At 33.4% G+C, this 22457-nt stretch overlaps 2 protein-coding genes across 3 annotated transcripts; both read right to left on the bottom strand.

Moving 5' to 3' along the window:
* Nucleotides 1–454: 454 nt before the first annotated feature.
* On the bottom strand, nt 455–10168 carry LOC132180374 (syntaxin-132). 2 transcript variants are annotated; one of them, XM_059593171.2, is made up of 13 exons: nt 10061–10168; nt 9257–9370; nt 8913–8969; nt 7903–7951; nt 7461–7549; nt 7293–7366; nt 7146–7188; nt 6999–7059; nt 6743–6768; nt 6576–6653; nt 5646–5726; nt 5507–5572; nt 455–3405 (listed from the first exon to the last, which is right to left on the bottom strand). In XM_059593171.2, the coding sequence occupies exons 1-13, from the start codon at nt 10076–10078 to the stop codon at nt 3244–3246; spliced, it is 918 nt and encodes a 305-aa protein (XP_059449154.2). In that variant the 5' UTR covers nt 10079–10168; the 3' UTR covers nt 455–3243. The 2 variants fall into 2 exon arrangements, with proteins under 2 accessions (XP_059449154.2, XP_059449153.2); XM_059593170.2 differs by lacking the exon at nt 455–3405 and adding an exon at nt 5073–5394.
* A 4899-nt stretch (nt 10169–15067) lies between these two features.
* On the bottom strand, nt 15068–15932 carry LOC132183125 (uncharacterized). The gene has a single exon (XM_059596523.2). The coding sequence runs from the start codon at nt 15791–15793 to the stop codon at nt 15212–15214; it is 582 nt and encodes a 193-aa protein (XP_059452506.1). The 5' UTR covers nt 15794–15932; the 3' UTR covers nt 15068–15211.
* Nucleotides 15933–22457: the final 6525 nt, after the last annotated feature.

Raw genomic sequence — 22457 nt, 5'->3', positions numbered from 1 at the left:
ACAGGCAGGTCAAGAGTGAAGAAGGCTTGCTTCAAGCTGTTAAAAGAGATGTTAGAAGTAGACTTGCTGCTAGAACGAAGCTTAAAAATTATATTCAAATAACTTTTTATCCGTAGTCTTTGCTACATTCCCTTCTCTGTCTTTAATGGGTCTTACTTAATGTGATTAGTTTATGTGGTTGGTATGCGGTTATAGCTCCTTATTTATTTATTTACTTGTTTATGTGTGCTGCTTGAGTTGCTTGTAATGACGGATGTATTTCTTGTATTTTGCATTAAATGAAAGCTTCTAATTCAATTGAGGGAAAAAAAAAAAAAAAAAAAATTGTTGAAAGGTTTCTGTGCTGATTGTGATTTTGGCCGGGTGTCTTTGTCCTCTAATCATCAAACTCTATGATCTTGAACACTAAAGAATAAATTGTGTAATCCTCTCCCTTTTGTGTGCATCTTTTGGGTTTGTGTCTGATACTGGATGTGTCTGGTGCATGTCTCAATATTTCCTTCTTAGCATGTACAGAAATAGTTGAATGAATTTGTAGCAGATGCAACATGATCTGGTCCTCTTCAAGTTTATTCTTAGATTGATATCAAAGTTACTTCGTGTTACTAGTTATGAAATGTTCACAACTGACACTTGTGTGTCATTGTGTTTGAATTTCTTGTGTTCAATGCGTTTGGCCTCAGTTTAATGAAATATTGTTTCTACTACTGAATTGGTAATTTCAAGAAAATTAAACTGAATTTTAAACCAGGATATCCGATCTCTACTGTTTTTACTAACTCTCACCAGACTTGACATCTGCTATGCAATCAATCAGGTTTGTCAGCTCATGCACACTTTCGCCCCGTACTTCTTTTGGCTTTACACATCTTATGAAAAGTGTGTGCATGTTTGCAAATTCCTATGCAACACTATTACAGTTGTAATTTTGGACCTTTTGTTTGCTCTGCTTCCTTTGTATTGTATTGGGATCTGCCATTTTCAATCACAGTCATAAAACACTACCAATTTACTCTAGCTGCAACTGTGCAGTTTTTGGAACTCTCTCTCACACACACACAGATGCTAGCATGCTCTATATACTGTACACATGATGGCTATGAAGATATACGGACCCACGCGCAATGCCTATGAATAACATATTGTCTGTTGTCTGGTTCCGTTAAATATTTGTGCATTTATGCCAGCGTAAGCTTTTCCTGTTATTGGATTTCTACTGTCAGAGTTGCTGTGCAAAGTAGATATGCACACAGCTCTAGATTCTCAGGCAGACTGCCCAAGGGGTGTTGATTGCTTTAAACTTGTTAGAGCTAAGGTGATTTTGTTTCACTGGATTCATGACTAAAAACATTCATTGGTAGGTTTTTTCTGGAGTGAATTTGTAACCTCATGGCTGATAACCAGGTTTGAGTAGTAGTATCAGCACTTGATTAACTGGGTAAGAGTTACCATGACTTTTTTTTAATGGTTGACTTGAACAGTGTAATAGATACACAAGAGTTGATAATTTCTCATTTCTATTATATTATATACTCAATGCACACGAAAATGCATATGTACATGTGTGATTTTAAGTTCCTTCAGTTATTCATCTATTTTGAAAGTGAAATCCTGAAGTAGAACACATGACAAAATTACATGGAATGTGCGAATCTCAGAAGGAGTTCTATGAGCACTTGGAAAGGTATTAGTGAGGAAAGCCATAAACCTTTGACAATATAACTGTGCCTTCATCTATTTGGTACTCTGGAGATGGTCATTTTTGACACCCATGAGTACCCGAGGCCATTGAACAAAGGTGATATTGCGCCTCTGGTTGCATCTATGTTCAAGATGAGGATTAAGTGAATTGGAGGAAGGCAGAGGATTAAGAAGTTTGTTTATGGTTAAGTAACTGAGGCCATTGGACAAAGCTGAGATTGCGCCTCTGACTGCATCTATGTTCGTAGATGAGAATGAAGTGAAATGGAGGAAGAAGAAGGATTAAGAGCTTGTTGATGATTAGGGCCAGAATATGGGGAGTGATTGTAACATTGAATGAACAGCTTTGGGAGAAACTGAAGATAATATAAACACTTTTTGGATGGTTCATTTAGTCTTATGCCTTGTTTGTGGAAACTGGCAATACTTGTGATAAAGATGGAGTTCATAATGAGAAATCAATTGAAGGATCAAAGCAGGAGGGCACATTCACTTGGATTGAAATTAAAGAACTGGGGCGACTGAACACAGAGAGTTGGTGAGCTCACTGGACCTGCCTCAGGGATACTGCTCATTGCCCTCCCAGCTTTTCCTTGATGACTTCCAATTATGGTTTTGGAGGTTTTCCCTGAGTTCCATGCATGTTTCCAGAACAGTTTTTCCCCTTCAGATCTAATATATAGGAATAAATGGCCTCTGATATTTAAAAAGAATTAACATTTATTTTCATTCTAACCCGAAAAAAAAAGGGGGGAGGGGGGGAAAGAAGAGTCTATCAATGCTTTCTTGCCCTAATTATGTATCAATTTTTACAGCACTGGAGCTCTGTGGTTGACCTGCTTCAATTTGGTAACTTGACATAGAGTTTCAAAAACTAAATCTGTTTTTACTTCAGAAGTACTCTTCTACTGATTATAGAATACAGACTTGTGCTGCAGCTAACACTGGATTACTGTAACAGGGTATTAATGAGACATACGACCTTGTAGACACAGGTGATTTTCTTGCCGGTAGGCGTTAGTACTCTTTTTTAAGCCCTGTTCCCCTCATAGTTTGGTCCTCCATCTGCTGAGTATTCCTCCCCCCACTTTATATGTATATTGAGTTTTTGCATAATTATTTCTCATGATTTATATCAATTTAGATCTGTTAGATAATGAAAAATTTGAAACTTACCACAAGAGTATGCAGTCAATCAAATCCAACTAATAGTTCTTTAGCAATTGCTATCCATGCCTAAATTTTCCTGAAACCAGTGATTTAGCTCACCCAAAGCAAAGAAAATTATGGATGGTGAGGAAAGGAGAGGAGAACCAGCCTTGTATACAACCCACGGTTCAGAAAGTGACAATCAAAAGTGAATGTACTAGCTTCTTTTATTTGTAAATGCATCTCATAAGAGATGTGATACAGAGATGCAATTAAATTGAAAATGAAAAGAAAAGAAAGAAACCATACACTTTGTAATAGTAATTGTCTTTTTGGTTTATTTATGTATACTATGAGAGAGTGAGCAGATGGGAGTTAACTTTCCTCTGTTGATTACTTCTTCCATGGTTTCAAAATTGAGAGAACTACAATGATTGCAATCAGCAGGAGCAAAATAATGGCAATCATCATGCACTTCCTCGACCTCTTTTGCAAGCTCTTTGCAGTTTGGAGAGCATTTGTACCCGATTTCACATGGTCCACTGCATTTGTAACCTGCACCCAAAAATTGCAAAATAATTGGACTTGTTTTACGGCAAAAATCTTCTACACTGCAATTTTCAAGGCATCAAGGATTTTTAACTTTGTATCTCCCTTTGGCAAGTGTAACCTCTAAGAAATATGACTATTGGAGCTTGGCGTGTCTCCAATGAAAAATTACTTGAGATTGCTTAAAACTCGGATTTACCGTACCCCAACATTTGATAAATGAAGAAGAGAACAATACCAAGAAGCCAAGAAAGGTAGGGAAATAGCATAATATAGGACAACAGATTATGTACAATCTTATAGCCCTATTGGGCACGCAATGACCAGAAATGGGAAGCAACTGTGCACCCTATAGTGATCATATTATTAATGACCATCAGATCCAGATTATCAGTAATTTTTTACTCAAATTCGTAACAATGTAAACAGAAAATGTGAAGAGCTTTTATGGGACTTACTTGTCACAGCAGGTTAGTGGGTCATTCGAGCCTCTTAAGATAAATGGACTCTATGAAAACTTGCTCACATTTTATGTTTGAATTGCTAGTAATCGGAACAGCAATCTTGTTGAAAATTTCTATTCGTGAATCATAACCATTACCCTAGGTCTATTGTGGGTGCTTCTGTTTATACATGAGTGCAAGAAAAAGCGTGCATTCTTATGTACATCATGTAAATGAAATCTAGGGTCCAAACTAGTGTAGATCAGTATAGTCCAACTACACTTGATCCCAACCAATAACTCACCCCCTTGTTCCACTTCCATGTCCAACCCCAACTACATAGTGGCTATAACCACTACACTATTACCGCCGTCCACCACCATAGACTTTAGCACTCGTTCACTCTCGCACTCGTCTCGTAGAGTTGTCTATTTTGTGCAGAGCCCGTTGAACCATGATGTCAAGAAGATGTTGTACGATCGACGGTGGAGCGATCCAACATTATGAAGGAGGATCAAGAATGGGTGGGTGATTGGTTGGGGGATTCCGTGTGGTTGGACTAAATTGATCTCTCCACTACTTTGGACTCCTAGTCTCCTATGTTTCATTTAGCTAAAAGTAGCAAAATTTAAGCCAAAACAGACAAAACGGTTGTGGCTTCAAAACAAACATTCAAGCCGAAAGCATTTTGGTGCCAAACCAATTGAAATAAGACTACAAACAACTTAGTTGATTGTTGAGACTACAAAGGAAAACAAAAATATTCGGATGCTTGGAAGAGTAAGACCATACTTTTGATGGCTACGATGATGGTGTTTTTTTTCAATATCCTTCCTCTATGACTATGATTGCTTACTCAAATTCTTATTTTCCTTTTTTTGGGTAATTTTATTCCTGAGCACACGATTTTTGACTTTTTGGTGAGGGAGGACCAACGTCTAGCCCACTGAATATATGAACATTAAAAAATTCCACCTGTCAAGAATTTGGTCGATTTGACTATAAGAGAAGGAATTATTTCCTCCTAACTTTGTCCGTAAGAGAATTGGGATGGCTACGTAACTTGGTCTTACAACCAATTAAATTGGAAAATAATAATAATAATAACAATAACAATCAGCAGAAAAGATCAATTGTTTGGCAAAGCAAATAAGGAAGAATGATGTTTAAAAAAAAGGGAAAAAAAAAAAAAAAAGTACCAGAACTTTCATCCACAAAGCACACCACCACAATCAAAACAACTTCACAAATGAATAAATAAAAGGAACACCAAAGAGGTTAGGAAGCTGTTGTGTTATGACAGGCAAACCAAAAGCCATGGATAGTGTGGAAAACCAACCCTAGAATTCTACATGGACAAGAGACAAAAGGGACAGACTCAAGCACCCTTGTTACTCTTCCAGGGCTTGATGACACCCACAACTATAACGGCTATTATTATTAGGAGAATAATAATGGCAATGCACATCCATTTTCGTGAGTTCTTCTGAAGTTTCTTTGCATTTTGAAGTGCAGATGTCCCTCTGTGGACATGATCAACCGCAGTGGTAACCTGGACAAGACCCCGTTAACACCCGATACCGAGCAACACATATTCTAACATTACACATACATATATTTATGCTTGGATCCACATGCTCAATAATGTAAAAGTAGAAGCAAACCTGATTTTCAATGTTGTCTAAGATCTCTCCTTGAGCCTCCACTAAAACTGCCATGTCGAGGTAAATCTGTTCAAATATTTCAAAGCTATATCAGACATCAGGTTTCAGGTAGGGTAAATTCACTTCTCTGTAAATATACCTGATGCAAGTCGAGCAGCTTTTTCTCAATTTCTCTCACCGCATCATGTCGCTCCTGAATTTCTTCAAGGGTATTTAGCACCTACAACCATGGCCAAAGAAAACTTAGTATAAGAGCTACCTTTGGGTATGTAGAACTTTGAGATTGCAAAATCAAAGAACCATGACTTTTTTCTTCTTTCGTCTCTTCGCCTGTGCCCTTTGTGTATAATAAAGCTATAATGCACTCAAGAAGGACGATGGAAAATTTTCTTTCTCACTGCATTGAAGCTGCAAATGCATGAGTAAGCTCACCCAGTCCTCAAAAGTGATGAAGACCTACAAGCTCAATGGGCTAATTGCAAGCCTAGGCAAAACATTCACATGCACACTCGGGGTGGGGGGGAGATCAAACATTCAAGTCTCGTTTTCCAAGCCAAAGCTTGCTTGGTAAGTGAATGATCATAGGACTGGAGACGGGGGAAGTTATCAGTGACCAAGATCAGAAAATGGTAGTAAACTCTCTGTAATTGTATTGCCATGATAACCTAAATACAATACCAAGAAAACTCTGCTCATTCCATCACTGATGACCAGTGACGTGGAGCTGAGCAAGAAACATGCTTGACATTGCTCCATCACGACTGTTCCAAGTCATATACTTACATGTCCAACCCTTTGATATGGTAAACGGGCCTATCTCGAACTTAACCCTTGGCATTAGTTATCTATAAAACACAACATACAACAAACCCATTCCAGAGAAAAATCTGCTCATTAGATGATCTATGTAATTAATAGTGTTTATGGTTGTAAAGAACAGTAACAGAAGCAACAACAATGTACATGGATAAAAAGAAGCCTTCAATAATCCTCATCAGTATTGAGCAAACCAGAAAACAAACAGAAATCTACATATTATACTTCACTTTAGATATCAAAAAGAGCATACCTGTCCTCGTCCCATTTCTTGAATTGCCTTCTGGAAGATCTGCTCACTATTTCCAGTTTCTATCAGGTTGTCAATTGTCTGAAAAGGTCATTCAACAATGACCAATTAAAATAACACCCAAATTTATCAATGCTCAAATCATAATATATATGAGGATTCAAGCTTACCTCATCATCTGGTCTGGTTCCCGTGACTGTGGATCAAATCATAGAGGAATAAAAATGAATAAAAACATGATCACCAACTCAAAAAGACAACGATAGCACTATAACACCATTACTTTTACATGCAATGGCATAAAAATGAAAAGAAACATTGTCACCAACACAAAAAGACAATAGTAATATAACACCATTTTTAACATGTAATTCTTAATTTTGTCATTTTGCAGTTTTCATTATCTAAAGGCTGAAGTCTTCTAACCTGTAATGACTCTTCTCTCCACAACCTCGCGATATTCATCTTGGATTCTCTGCCTAAGGGTCTGAAACATAGCATATAGATGAGAAGCAAAAGACGTAGACATGCCTGAATCATAACACCAGTGACAAGCAAAAGACTTAGATATACCTGAAACTCTGTCATTAGCTCCTTGAACTTTTTCATCGAGGAACTGCCATTCAGTATTAATTTACATATCAATTTTCTAGATTATTATTCTAAAATAAATGAATTAAGAAGCAGTTTAAGATTTAAAGATTTGCACTCGCGGCGAACTTTGTCATATTCATTCTTGCTCTGTCAACAGCTGTTCCCTTCTCACATCCAGGCTTTTGTCGATTCCCAATGTTCTGGAAAGAACAAGCAGTCAGTGCATAAAGCTGAAAGAGGTTAATTACCCTCAAAAGAAGCTAGCAGATTAGACACAATTGATTAAAGTATTACATCTTTGTTAATTGCTTCTAGTTTTCCTTTGACACCTCGTGCAATCTTCCCCACTTCATCAATATCTTTCTCCATCCGCTTCTTAATAGCTGAATATAGTTTAACAGTAATTGTTAATATGAGTCTGTATCGATAATAGACATGCAACTAAGCAACAAGCTCAAGAAGATAACATAGATACTCAAAACTGGTCAACTTAATGCATCTTGAAACAGTTTATTGAGTTTGAATCAACTGGCCAAGTCTATCTGAAATTACTCTGCTATTAGATTCTGCCAATGCTTTTTCTATTTCACCAATGTCGCCAATAACTCAAAACTTAATGTCAGTCGCAGTCAACTGACTAGTAGCTAACTTTTCATAAAATAATAGTGACTTAATGAGGTGATTTAGTTTCAAATACACGCCTTTCAACTGTAAAGGACATGGACAAAAGAATTACCTTTCATGGTGGAAGCTTTTGTAACAGACTTTGACTCCTCGTTAGCATCCTGTAGAAAAAGTTTGCAAATACTGTTTCAACAATACTATCAGAGAGAGAGAGAGAGACAGAGAGAGAGATTCTCTACTTAAATTTTGAGTGCCTGTCATTAATCCTTGACTCTGATAGAAGCAGGGTCTGATATGCTCGAAGATTTTAACATTGTTCAACATCTGGGCTATACACTAATGGTGGAATATCTTTATAACCACAACCTCTAATTGCCTATTTTTTTCAAAAGCATACAAAAGGTTTAATGATTGGTTTCTTCTACTGAAAACTAATAACAAAATGGTTAAGAATCATGAGACTTATATCACATTTAGAAATTGTGAACAAAAGCTGGTGCAACTCATGTATCCTGGACGAGATTAGAAATTTGTTCCATTTCAACCAGAAACCATCCCTTTGGTCAACCAGGTTGAAAGCCAGTTTTAGAGCACTAGGATCAGTATCTAGTCTAACTAGATAGTTAAATTTGAAATTATTACAATATTATTACTCAAATTTCCAAAACTGTTTTTCTGACATTTATCCCGTCCTTCCTCCCCCCCCCCCCCCCCCCCCCCCCCCACACACACACACACACACACACAGTTCTCATTAAATGGCTTAACTAAGAAGTTGAAGAACTGAACGAGATGCTGCCATAAAGGTTCCCATCTTGACCTTTGCTCCGGATGGCAAAAACTACGTGCTACAACAATTCCCACCAGGAGGTATAGAGATCAAGGAATAGAATTAAATAATTCATTCTGAGTGTCTTCAGAGTTAAAATTTAGTGCTACACCGAAATGTAAGATTAAGATGACCAAACATTTCACACCTGTAGAACCACAGCACATACAATAAACTAACTAAGCAAAGGCAATGGAATTTTACAGGATCAGATCTCATTTCCAGAAACACTGCTTATGAACATCTCAATGCAAAAGCATAATAGATTTAGCCCTGGATGAGAATCAACATACCTTTAGTTGTTTAAGAAGCACCGAGACCTTCTCCACCTGTTTCTCAACCTCTTGTATCTAATAAGAAGAACAGCAGGAAAAGGGAGGGATAGAACAAGTTGTTAGGAAGGAAATCTACTTAAAGACAGCAAAATTAGATATCTTCTTTTTTCTGTGCAGGGAAGGTAACAGAATTATAAAGAGAATCACACTTTATATGATTTCGCTTGTCCCCCCTAACTAATGCAAATTATCAGTATAAGTTTGCTAAAAATGGCAAAAAACTCAGCATGATCAAGTCAGATGGATTTCCCAATCACATATAAGTTTGCAAAAGAAAACAGAACATAATGTGTAGGATATACCTGCTTGTTGAAAGCTGCCATTCCCATATCAGGGTTGCTTCCAGGAACGCGTGTTCCCATTTCGATATCATTATCTCTGGAAGGCTGACCTTTGGCATCACTAACAAATGAATCCTAAACCACAGAAAAAGCACACAAAATAAATTCTCTTTAACATATACTGAAAGAACAAGCACCGTATAATTCTCTTCAAATCAACAATCAAATTACCAAAAAAGAAAAAAAGAAAACTCAGAACACTTAGAAGTTAAGTAATCTCTCCAGTCCAAATCCAATTCAATTTTTACCCTTTTCAACTGAATCAGTTTATAAAGTTTTAGATAATGGTGCCAAATAGATCACTAACAAACATAAACTATTGATAACAGTACCATTAGCTCAGTTTGATTACCAATTCAAGTTAGAAACATTAATATATCAAAAAAAAAAACCCCCCACTTAAAACGAAGTGGGGAGATTTGTCAGCTATCTAACTGCAAATTTTTCTTAAATCACAAGTGGGTATTCACTGGAAGTCTCAAATCTACACAGAAATCACAAAAAAATAAAAATAAAAGCATCAGACTAGAAATTCATCATCATTAGCAGAGAACTAAATCCGACCTAAACATCACCAATCCAGCCGTTACAAAGAGAGCATGAAACCCAAAAGGTCAAGATCCAAATAGCAAAATCACCATTTCTATATCCCAGTAATTAAAATGAATTTGTCAACTTCAATACAGTGATATCAATCCACAGCAATTGCAAAACAATCGCATATACACCCAGATGACAAAAGTTGGAAAGTTAGAATCAACGTACCGTGAGCAGGTCGTTCATCTTGATAATCCCAGAGAGAGAGAGAGAAAGCGTAAGTTCAATAAAACTGTTGAATGAAAAGGAAAGCTTAGGAATATTGGAGCTTTGGGTTGCTACTAAATAATATTTATATCGAACACAACGTTATGTTGGTTGGCCGGCGAGACAAGGCAAGACCAAAACGACAGACGGACAACCCATTCACTCGCACAAAAAGTCGTTACCGTTAAAAATATTAATTAAATATTTTTTTTTTTTTCCTCTCTGTTTAAGTTCAAATATTATTTTCTTATTGAGAAATATGCGGTGATTTAACCGTTACAAACCAATATCCTTTACCGTCAACATTTTCTTTATTGTGATGTAATAACTAATAACAATTATTTTTCAGGATTTTCTTTTTCTTAAAAAGCCATTAAGGAAGCTATCTTGATTTAGGTCTCCAATGGTATCATTAAGTACAGCTCAATTTGTTAACTGTTGGTAGAAAATTTTGTAAGAATGTTATTTACAAATAGTCGCTTTAAACTAATATATACAAAACACACATATGATATAACAAAGAAGATTATATGGTGAATGTTAAAAAAATGGAAGTATGAGAAGAATAACAAAGATTATATATAACAAGTTGTTTTTATTCGACCACACATAGGTGCATTTCTTTGTTTTTATTAATTATGTATTGGCTAATAGTTAGCGTAGGGTGATTCTAAGGAATTTGGCATAATCTAGCAGCTCTCCAACTAACAGGAAAGCTATCGCAGGCTTTACGCAATCGATCGGATCATATAGATATCCCTTCAACGCAACACAAGTCATTGAAAGGATTTCAAAGGCCCACCAAAGCATGAAAGTTGGGATCTTTCAGAAAATGAATTCATATTCGATGAGTGTATAACCACATGGATACGCTTACATTAACCCATCAATTTGAGATCCAATTCGGGATTGTTAAGAGTAGGGGTTTACGGTCCACGCATTAAATTACTGTAATGGAGGTGATGAATGATTCATAGTCGTGAACGAGTTCATGCAAAGAATGACCTTAAGTGGAGATGATCTATTTTACAGTTAATATTTTGTTTGGTTGCATCTAATGGTATATATAGTGCTACTACATCATTTAAACATGACTTGAAGTGGAAATGATTTATTTTATGGTCAATATTTTATTTTATTGCATCTAATGGTGTATATAATAGACTTAAGATGGAGATAATCTATTTTACGGTCAATATTTTGCTTTCTTGCATCTAATGATGTATATAATAGACTTAAGATGGAGATAATCTATTTTACGGTCAATATTTTGTTTTGTTGTATCTAATGATATATATAATGCTATATTATTAGAACACGATAATCCTGGATTCAGACTCAAACAATGTTTCTACTGTCTCAGCCTCTTTTTAGTGGTTATTGCTATTTCCAAGTGAGTGTTCAAATTGGCTTGCCTTAATTTGTGCCTCTTTTGCTTCTGTAACCGCCTTGCGTGACCCCTTGAGATGATCGAATCACTTGTTTGATCCATTTCTTACCCTTTGTAATTATTTTCGCACTGTTTTAGTTTGTTTTGGATTTATTATTGGGGAGTCTACCCCTTTTTCGTTTTTAGAATTGTCCACTTCTTCTTCCTTTTGGATCAAGAGTGAAAATGATCATTTCCTCTAACCCTTTTCTTATTCAATTAAAAATAAATAAAAATAAAAATAAAAAGAAAGAAGAAGAAAGAAGGATGAGGAGGAGGAGGTCACATTATTTAAAATTTTAAATAACATGTAGACAACCATTCACACATACAAAAGTTGTTATATATATATATATATATATATATATATATTGTTCTTTACCCTCAACATTTTATTTGGTGTGATGTATGAGTATTTCCTTTTCTTTTTCTTTTTCTTTTTTTTTTTCCTTTTAAGCTAAAATGTGAAAAAAAAAAAAAAAAAAAAAAACAATTAGGAGGACATGCATCATGATTGAGTTCTCCAATGAAATCATAGCTCATAATATTGTTAACGGTTGATATAAATTTTTGTAAGTACAAATTGTCACTCTAAAATAATATATACAAAAACATATACGTGCAATGCATAAATACACTACAAAGTACTTCTTACTTTTTTAAGTGACCTACAAAAATTTATTATGATATAATAAGGAAGATTATATGGTACATTTAAAAAAATGGAAGTACGAGTGAATAATAACAAAGCTTATAACAAGAAAGGTGATTTTATTGGACCTAGCTCGATCGGGGCATTGTTTTTATTTTTATTGACGTATTGGCTAGCTTGGAGTAATTGAACGAATGAGGATTTGGTGTAATGAGAGTTGCTCATTGCATGTGATCAGAGAGCGCGTGGACTCATTTTGTTCGAGCAAGTGCCCAGGAGCTTGAGTAGATGCTTGAGCACGAATGTTCTCTTATATAAACTGTCCATTGTACATGCAATGACCAAGATCCATAAGAACCCTATACTTGCTTATTTGTGTGATTTCTTGTATTTATTTATTTATTTTTATTTAATAGAAAAAATTGATAAATTAGTCAATGTAGTTTGACTTTATAATAAATAAATTCACGTGGTTTTAAAATAAATTTATGAGTCCATGTGGCATGTCTCTCTAACAAAATGATCCCTCCATATAAATTTTGGCCATTTTTTCAATAAATTATAAATTTACTTTTAAATTATAAAAAAAGAAATGAGATCACCTCATCGTAGTTCTACTCTTTTTCTTCTTCTCGCACTCGTAGATGTCGCAAAAATTAGATCTCTCAATGAATCGCACGTAGAGATGATCATACACATATAGCTAATTAATCATTCAAGTTGAGATTGGGTCAATTTGGGTTTGAATTAAAAACCTTAAAGAAAAAAAAAAAAATTGCAATTCTTCTAATTATCATTCGAGTCTTCAAAAAGTTGCAACTTTTTTTTTTTTTTTGTTTTTGTTTTTGTTTTTGTGTTTTTGTTTTTTTTGTTTTTTTTTTTTTCTGAGCAATCATTCAAGTTGATATTGGGTCAACATGGGACTGAATTAAAAACCTTAAAGTTCTTCTCAATTTTCTTAGCAAAAAAGAAAAAAAAAATTGTAACTCTTATAATTATCCAGTTGAATGGTGGGTTTTATTTTAAAAAAATTTGGTTGTGTTAAAATATTAATTAAGTGATTAAATTTATCTCTTCCTATTAGCTTAAGCTTTTGGGACAAGTGGTGATTTAACATGATATCAAAGCCAAAGATTCTGATATCGAACCTTGACTCTGTCAATTCACCATCATTTAAATTAAATATTCCACGTGTTAGGCCTCACTTATTAATTGATTAATTGGTAATTTAACAGGTTGGGATGAGCTTAAGGGCCCATTTGGAATTGTGTTAGAGGGGCCAAAAAGTGCCTTTAATACTCAAAAAATATGTTTGAGGAAAAGTAGTTGTTTGGTAAAAAAAAAATTAAAAGCGCTCATCCAAAGAGCCTAAAAATGGTCAAAACATACTTTTGGCAAAAACTTAAAAATGAAGCTTTTATCAAATAGTTCTATTTCTCAAACATATTTTAACTTGTATTTGTAAGGTCTCAAAACCCCTATTTATCTTCGGGCAGTAGATAAATAGTATGTAAGGTTTACTTACAAAAACTTTCCTACATTCCTAGGGGTATTAACCGTTTTTACTATAAGTTTTTTACAAATAGATGTGGTAGTCCATGTGGCACTGCCAATGTGATTGGCGTGACCGTGACAGTGCCACATGGACTATTAGATCAATTTGTAAAAACCATGATGATTGTTGGGCTTAATGATAAATTGAACTCTTAAATCTATCATTATTCATGAACTCCTTAGCATTACGAAATACTAAAGAGTAGTTTATTTTCATTGTGGTTAGACCTCTTTTTCCTTGTGAGAATTGAGTTTCATGTAATATATATGAACAAGAATTGTGTTATGATTTGTAAAGCAATATTAGGCGATGTCCATAGAAACTAGAATTCTAAGTGATATATATTTACCATTAATTTAGTGTAATTTGGTTCACTTTCATTCTGGTTAGATCTCTTTTTCCTAGTGAAAAGGTTGAGTCCCATTTAAAGTATACATATATCTCATTAATTTGTACACCAATAAACTTGCAACTAATCTATACTAATCCTAGTTCCTATCATTTAAGGAGGAGAAAATCACCATTCGATCTACCATGAGTGAGATAAAAAGAAAGGGGAAACTTCACCTACCCTTCTTAAATTGTCATTCCTTTTGTAATTTCTTTTTTAAAGTTCAAAACCTCTCAATTTATTGTTTCAAACTTTTAATTTTTTTTTTTTCTAAGTGATATATATTTACCATTAATTTAGTGTAATTTGGTTCACTTTCATTCTGGTTAGATCTCTTTTTCCTAGTGAAAAGGTTGAGTCCCATTTAAAGTATACATATATCTCATTAATTTGTACACCAATAAACTTGCAACTAATCTATACTAATCCTAGTTTCTATCATTTAAGGAGGAGACAATCACCATTCGATCTACCACGAGTGAGATAAAAAGAAAGGAGAAACTTCACCTACCCTTCTTAAATTGTCATTCCTTTTGTAATTTCTTTTTTAAAGTTCAAAACCTCTCAATTTATTGTTTCAAACTTTTAATTGTTTTTTCAATGTCCCCCTCTCTTAAAGTTTTACATTAAATCCCAACAAAATTCCTAAACCTTTTTTTATTTTAGAAAATATATTTAAATTTTTTTTTGCAAAGATTGATCCATGGGTATTTTGGGCAATTTCTGTATTTTGCAATTATTTATTAAAATAAAAAATAAAATAAAAAACAAATGGAGGGGGTGAGATTGCAAATAATTGAAAGATAGATACACTAAATTAAGAGAAGTTGAACTTCAAGGAGACACTTCAAAAGTGATGAAAATTCAAGAAATAAAGTGAAGTTTTCAAAAAAAAAAAAAAAAAAAAAAAAAAAAATCTCATCTAAACCAGAGAATTTCGAAAGCATAAGCATATTATTAAAGTACAGTTGACCGGCAGTCGAAAAACCGCAGGTCGAGAATTCTTAAGAGAAAATAAAAAAGAAAAAGAAAATCTAATCTGTATAAGGGAATTGAGAAAACATAAGCAGACCAAGCTAGAACAATTATAACTTGAGTTTGGTCTGGCATATGGATTCAACACTCCCAGAATGAACGAAAATAGAGATGTTACACCTATTATTAACCGTGCCATGCAGCTTGAAGATCTTAAGCAAACTCACTTTCCCAGGCAAAGTTGCTGTTGAAGTCAAATTGAAGCGCTCAGCTGCAAGATCACCAAAAAACTGAGAATTATCCAGCAGCCTACGGGGAACAAGACTCACAGAGGTTGTCAAGTTAAGCTTGTCTCGGGCCGGCACGTGTCGTCCGGCGATCGGAGCTTCCCCGACCAAATCCCCATGATAGTTGACATAAGCAGTAGTATTTTTGAACAGGAAGCTGCCATAGTTTTGATTCTCAATTGAGATGACGGTGGTGAAGGTGAAATTCGCTGTTGAATTCATAAACATTGAAAACCCAGAAGTAATGTTTTGGAGGCCTTCCGGGTGGAGGGTGATTATGGGGTCTTTAGGCTTGAAGATGGTGAAGGCCAAGGCTATGGCAACAACTATAATGATAACTAACAAAACTACCGTTACAGCGCAGCATATTTTGAGCCGTCGATGGGAAGTTTTGCCGGCGGCCATGTTCACTGAAATTATGCTATAATAACAGTAGGGCTGAAAAGATTTTGCGGCAAGAGAGAAATTGTGGAAGATGGCTATGGAGATTGGAAGCGATAAAACCAAAGGGTGGCATTTAAAGGATAAGAGGTGGAGAAGAAACGTGGAGGTTAGGGTACTGATGTTATTGAAGTGGATTACAATATTGTTTCCTTCTATGAATGTTGAATCCTAATTAATTGTGGTTTATGTGCAAGACAGAGACGTTGTAGGATTTGGATGTAAAACGACACAATAATAATAATAATAATAATAGAAAAGTACACTTTACCCTCAAAATTTGGGATGATTTTTAATTCAACTTTCAATGTTTCAATTTTTGCAATACACCCCTTCAAACTTCCAAAATTTTGCAATTTGACTAATTTTATCCCAAACTTCTCATATTGCCCATAATTAAAAAAATAATAATAAAATAAAATAAAATTCCCTTTGGCCATTTTTGCACTCCAATTTTTTTTTTTTAAAAAAAAAAAATTAAATTATGGGCAATATGAAAATTTTGGAATAAAATTGGTCGAATTGCAAAAATTTAGAAATTAGGGGGGTGTATTGCGAAAATTGAAACATTGAAAGTTGAATTGAAAATCATCCCAAATTTTGGGGGTAAAGTGTACTTTCGATTTTGATATAAACAGTGAGCTGAAAGATCACTGTTTGACATGGAATTTTCTTTGTGATTTTGGGAAATAAAGTTGCTGAAACACTGATTTCCAGATGGGTCATGCTTAGATTTTGATATTAATCACACACACGTGTGTGTATATTTATATAGGAGTATTTATTGGAGTTGCAGAGCTATTGTGGGTTATTTGAAAAACTGGAATTGGAAATGGAGGATCAGGCAGTTGTTGCGAGGATGAGGAAGCACTACAAAAAAATAATTTTTTCCTCACCGGAGATTTCTAATGTGTTATGGTATCTGATACGTCAGAAAATTTTTTTGACGTGGCATTTCTGATGTGTGTTGAATGTCAGAAGCATAGGAGTCAGTAATTTTTTTTTTTTTCTGACGTGTTACTGGTTAGCACGTCAGAACTTTCTAATGTCCTATTGTTTGCCACGTCAAAAATTTTTTTTTTGAAATGTCATACAGTAATTTTCTGACGTGGTACTAGTGCCATGTCAGAAAATTCTGACGTGGCACTTCTACCATTCTGACGTGAAAGAACTCCCACGTTAGAAAATCTGACGTGGGAGTTCTTCCACGTCAGAAAATATTCTGTTTCTGACGTGGGAGAAGTCCAACGTCAGAAAATTAGGTCCCTTTTTTCTTTTTCTTTTTTTCTCATTTGTTTGTTGAATTTACGATTTATTTTTTGTTTGCAAGGCCAATTTGTAGGATAGTTTGGAGTTGACCTAATACACATTAATCATCTATCACATTTGTTTGAACTATATATTCATGAAACGACATTAATCGTTCATAAAAAATTCGTTAAACCCTAAACGAATTTTTCATTAATCATCCATAAAAAATGAACCTCCACATTAATTACAAACTCCATCAAGTATGACAAACATGCATTTTGTACAAAACCTACAAACAACCAAACTATATCTGTTACCCTGAATCTAGACATAATTACATATAACGGTAAACATCAATAAGATAAGAACAAAATATTTATAAGTTTACCAACTACAAACTGACAGACAAAGCTGATTACATGGCAATAGGTTCCTCATTGTGTACCACCTCTCCGCATTATCTAAAAATGATAAAGCAACCAATCAGCACCCAATACATACCCTTCTTATCAAGATTCTAAGCCAAAGACAAAAAAAAGGGCACCGTAACAACTCTAACATATATACTAACCAAAATGATATTAATTACTATAATAAAACAAACAAAAAAAAAGCTTCCACTAGAAATAATAACAAACATCATCAATGCAATACTTATCTCTTACAAAGTGTATAGGAACAATAATAATAAAACAAAAAAATGCTTCTGCTATAAATAATAACAAACATCATCAATGCAATATTTATCTCATACAATGTGTATAGGAACAATAATAACATAACAAAACTAGTTATAACAAACATCATCCATGAAGGAAGAGTCAAAAGACGATCTTGATGAATTTTCAATGACTTTTTAATTTTTAAATTTTTCTTTTTAGGTTTAGTTTTTTATTATTATTATTATTAATTTATTATTTTTATTTTTATTTTTATTTATTTTGAATTTTTATGACACGTATCGCGATATAAATGGCGATGAGATGGACTTCCATTAGTGGGGATTGACGAAAATTAATGGAGGTGGTGATTTGGTCTTTTCTAAAATCTGAGGTACTAGATTTGTCATGTTTTAAAACCTAGGGAAAAAAAAAATAAAAACATTAAAACCCAGGTATCAAAAAGATTATTAACCCTAAAAAAAATATTATTAAAAAAAAAAAAAAAAAAGGATAGAAAACATAACATGATGACTTTTACAAATCAAAAGTATGTCTTCACAATTTACAAAACACAAGCCTAACATGAGAAAACATCAAACTTTTTAAGGGATTGTTTGGCCCTATAATTTCGCATATAAAAAGTGTACTTTTTGCTTTTGTTTTTTGTTTTAAAAAAATTAATAAGGCATATGCGCTACATGGCAGATTTTGGTTGATTTAAGATGTTTCTTTGGACGAAAGTACCATCTCGATATTTAGACTCAAGACAGGTATTGTCTACAACACTTTTGAAACTCGAGGCAACCATTTGATGTAAAGCCCGTTGGTATTTTTGTTGGCAAAATTCGGTGACTAAAATGTAAATCTCTCTGTATTGAAGTGCCAAGAGTCATCTCCATGTTGGACCGTCCATATGGGAAGCAATGTCGTTCGGACGCGAAGAGGTGCAAACAGCTCGTCTACAAGCTGTCTGGACCTGTTTTCTAGAGAGTTCATTCTCAAGACCAGTCCAGACAACTAGAAGCCGTGTTTGGACAGCATTTTTAGAAAGCCCATTATACTTGGCCTGTCCGGACACTGGGCTTGTCATGTCCGGACATTGAGGATTTACACATACGTAACCCTAGCCGAGTCCGGATACGTACTTAACCCTGTCCAGACTAGGGGTGTCAATGTGCACTAACTGCTATAACTGTTAACTGCTTAACCGTATTAACTGCTAACCGCTATAACCGCCTAGTGGTTAGCGGTTAGAGGTTATTGGATTTATTAACTGTAACTGCTAACCTCCTTTTTATATAATATATTTTTATAATTATAATTATAATAATATTTATACATATAACATAATCACTTGATCATTAAATTACAATTTTTTTTTTAGATAATTAAATCACAATTAAGTATTAATATATTATCACTATAATTTACATGATTATATCACATGATTAATTGATCATTAAATCATTTGATTATATAATAACAAATTATACATATATAATATGACAAAACTCATAAGTATACCAATTCATACTAATACAATAATTAAGTATCTAGAGACTTAGTCTCAATGTATGTTATAAACTTATAAGTCTATATATGTTATAAATTATAACTATACATATATGCATATGAATAATATAAATGTATAAGATCAATACTTAATCATATGATTCAATGACAATTCAAATACTTTATTCAAGTTAATCATATTGTTAATGTATAATGATACTGTGATTCGTATAATATCAAATTAAGTAATTGGCATTAGATTCAATAATGTGTTATGTATAACCACAATTAAAGTATTAATGTATTATCATTCTAATTTATATGATTATATAATAACAAATTATACATATATAATATGACATAAGTCATTAGTATACCAATTCATACTAATATAACAATCAAGTACCTAGAGACTTAGGCTCCGTTTGGTTTGCGGAATAGACCCTTGAATTGGACTAGCTAACACTAGGTATAGCTAATCCTTTGTTTGGTAACATTTTATTCCTGGGAATAGTCTATTCCCATGGGACTACTAATCTCATACACACAGGGTTAGTTAAGCCACTAAAAAATAAGAGGCTTAACTAATCATTTCTTGTGGGATTAAATTAATTGTGTAAATTGCCACAAAAAACCCCACTTGTGGGATGAAATTTCGTTCTCTCTCTCTCTGATTCTTCTACATTTCTCTCTCTCTCTCGCTATATATATATATATATCTTCGTTTCTCTTTTCTCTGTCTCTATATTTCGTTCTCGATCTCTTTTTTTTTTTTTATCTCTTTCTGGTACAGTTTTTCTGCAAGTGCAAATGAATTTTTTTTTTCTCTATGCCCTCTCGCTTCTCTGTCCCGTTTCTCTGTTTTTTTTTTTTTTTTAATTTTTTTTGATTCTCTATACATTCTCCAACTATTTTTTTTATTTCAAAATTGAGTTTGATTCTGTTTTCTCTAACTATAATTTTTTTTTATATAAATAGTTTTGTAGCATAATTGCAACAAAAAAAAAAAAAAAAAAAAAAAAGCCACAATCCTGACATAATTAAAAACAAAAAAGAAAAAAGAAAAAAGAAATTATAGTAAAGTTGTTTATGTTTTAAAAAAGAAGAAGAATGAAAGTCCTTAATAATATAAATTGTATTTGTATTATCAGGGTATTTTAGGAAATTTGATCACAATATGATTCCATTCACCAACATATTGCATTGTACCAAACGAAAGAATATGATTAGCTAGTCTATTCCAGCGTTACAACCAAACAAAATAATAGGAATAGCTAATCTATTACACACTCTTCTATTCTTAGTAGTAGCTAATCATTTTCCAATGGAATAAACATTCCGCGAACCAAACGAGGCCTTAGTTCCAATGTATGTTATAAACTTATAAGTCTATATATGTTATAAATTATAATTATACATATATGCATATGAATAATATAAATGTGTAATATCAATACTTAATCATATGATTCAATGACAATTCAAATACTATATTCAAGTGAACCATATTATTAATGTACAATAATTATGTGATTCGTATAATATCAAATTAAGTAATTAACATTGGATTAAACAATGTATTACTTATAAACACAATTGAAGTATTAATGTATTATCATTCTAATTTTAGTAATATTATCACTATAATTGATATGATTATATCACATGATGAATTGATTATTAAATCATATGATTATATAATAATAAATAATACATATAATCACATATAATATGACATATAATCATATATATCATATGTTTTATTTGAACTTCTTTTATATGTTGTGTTGAACTTTTTTTATATTTTTTTTTATATGTTATGTTGATTTTTTTTTTAATTTTTTAATTTTTTTTATGTTGTGTGTATGTGTGTTTTTTTTTAAAATTTTTTTTTTTAAAGTTAACCAGTTATGATTTAATATTTAAGGAATTTGTTTTTAAAGTACAAGTAAATGTAAATTTGGGGTCAAATATTTTTGATTTTTCAATATGGGCTCTATTTATAGCAATTAGGCCTAAGAAGACACTAAAAATACAAAAAACAAATGAGGGTAAAAAATGCTACGGTAAAAAAAAAAAAAAAAAAAGGCCAAAAAATGCTCATAAAAAGCCCAATTTTGAAAAAACGGTTAGCGGGCGGTTACCTATTTCACTAACCGCTAAACGGCAGTTAGTTGCGGTTAGTGAAATCTACTAACCGCTAAGGCTGTTACGGTTAGCGATTATTGCCAATAACTACTAACCGTAACTATATTGACACCCCTAGTCCAGACACAGCCCCTTTATTGTTGTGCGATTTTATATTTATTCCATCTGAATATACAGTGAGAGGTAGGTATTTAAAGAGTGAATACTGAGAGCTAAGAGAGGTTTTATGTAAGTGAGCTATATAGCAGTTCTCTCTTAGAGTGATTGTTATTGTGAAGTTGTATTCTATAAACTGTAACACTCCGAAAATTAATTAACTGGTAATTAACTCTACAGTTCATCTCCCAACCTTATTTCGCAAGGAATAAGGCTCAGAGATCTCTACTCCTCAAACAGATGATACTAAACAGGGAAAACATTAAGATTCTACAAACATCAATCATTACAACCAGAGCATCTACCAAAGATCGTCACAATAGTTGAAATATTATACATATCATCGTTACAAGGGATCTATCACTACGAAAAAACAAATTTTTTCTGACGGAAATTTTCTGACGTTTCTTGGTGTCTGACACGTCAGAAAATTTTTCTGACGTGTCGTTCCTGACGCGTGTTGATTGTCAGAAACGTAGGTGTCAGGAAAAAATTTTTACTGACGTGTTAGAGGGTAGAACGTCAGAATTTTCTGACGTTCTAATATACCACACGTCAGAAAAAAATTGCTGACGTGGTAAATGTTACCACGTCAGAAATTTTCTGACGTGGTAAATGTACCACGTCAGAAAATTTTCTGACGTGGTACATGTACCACGTCAGAAAATAAATTTTTTTCTTTTTTAAAATTTTTTCTGCAGGAGTGGTCTAGAGATTAAATTAATTTAATCTTTATTAATTTAAATTAATTTTCAATTCAATTATTTTTTTTTTTAGGAATTTCTCTGCACCCCACTCGTGTGGCCGGTGCAGAGATTTTCGTTTCTCTGCAGGAGAGGTGCAGAGAAACGAAAATTTTTTTGCTTCTTTTCTCAATTTTTTCTTTCTCTCTTCTTTTC

The sequence above is a fragment of the Corylus avellana genome, chromosome 5 (assembly GCF_965113065.1).
Source record: "Corylus avellana chromosome 5, dhCorAvel1.hap1.2, whole genome shotgun sequence".
Classification (NCBI taxonomy): domain Eukaryota; kingdom Viridiplantae; phylum Streptophyta; class Magnoliopsida; order Fagales; family Betulaceae; genus Corylus; species Corylus avellana.
The sequence above is the reverse complement of the archived record's forward strand: the minus strand, read 5'-3'. Positions and strand labels throughout refer to the sequence as shown.

Bases quoted from the DNA above. Each gene is read 5' to 3' on its own strand.
- LOC132180374 (XM_059593170.2), bottom strand. The intron at 7,550-7,902 runs GTAATTCTTTTG...AACTATATTCAG, and splicing joins AAAAGCTTCCACCATGAAAG to CTATTAAGAAGCGGATGGAG. The intron at 6,769-6,998 runs GTTAGAAGACTT...TTTGATCCACAG, and splicing joins GGAGAGAAGAGTCATTACAG to TCACGGGAACCAGACCAGAT.
- LOC132183125 (XM_059596523.2), bottom strand. From the start codon at position 15,793: ATGGCCGCCGGCAAAACTTCCCATCGACGGCTCAAAATATGCTGCGCT.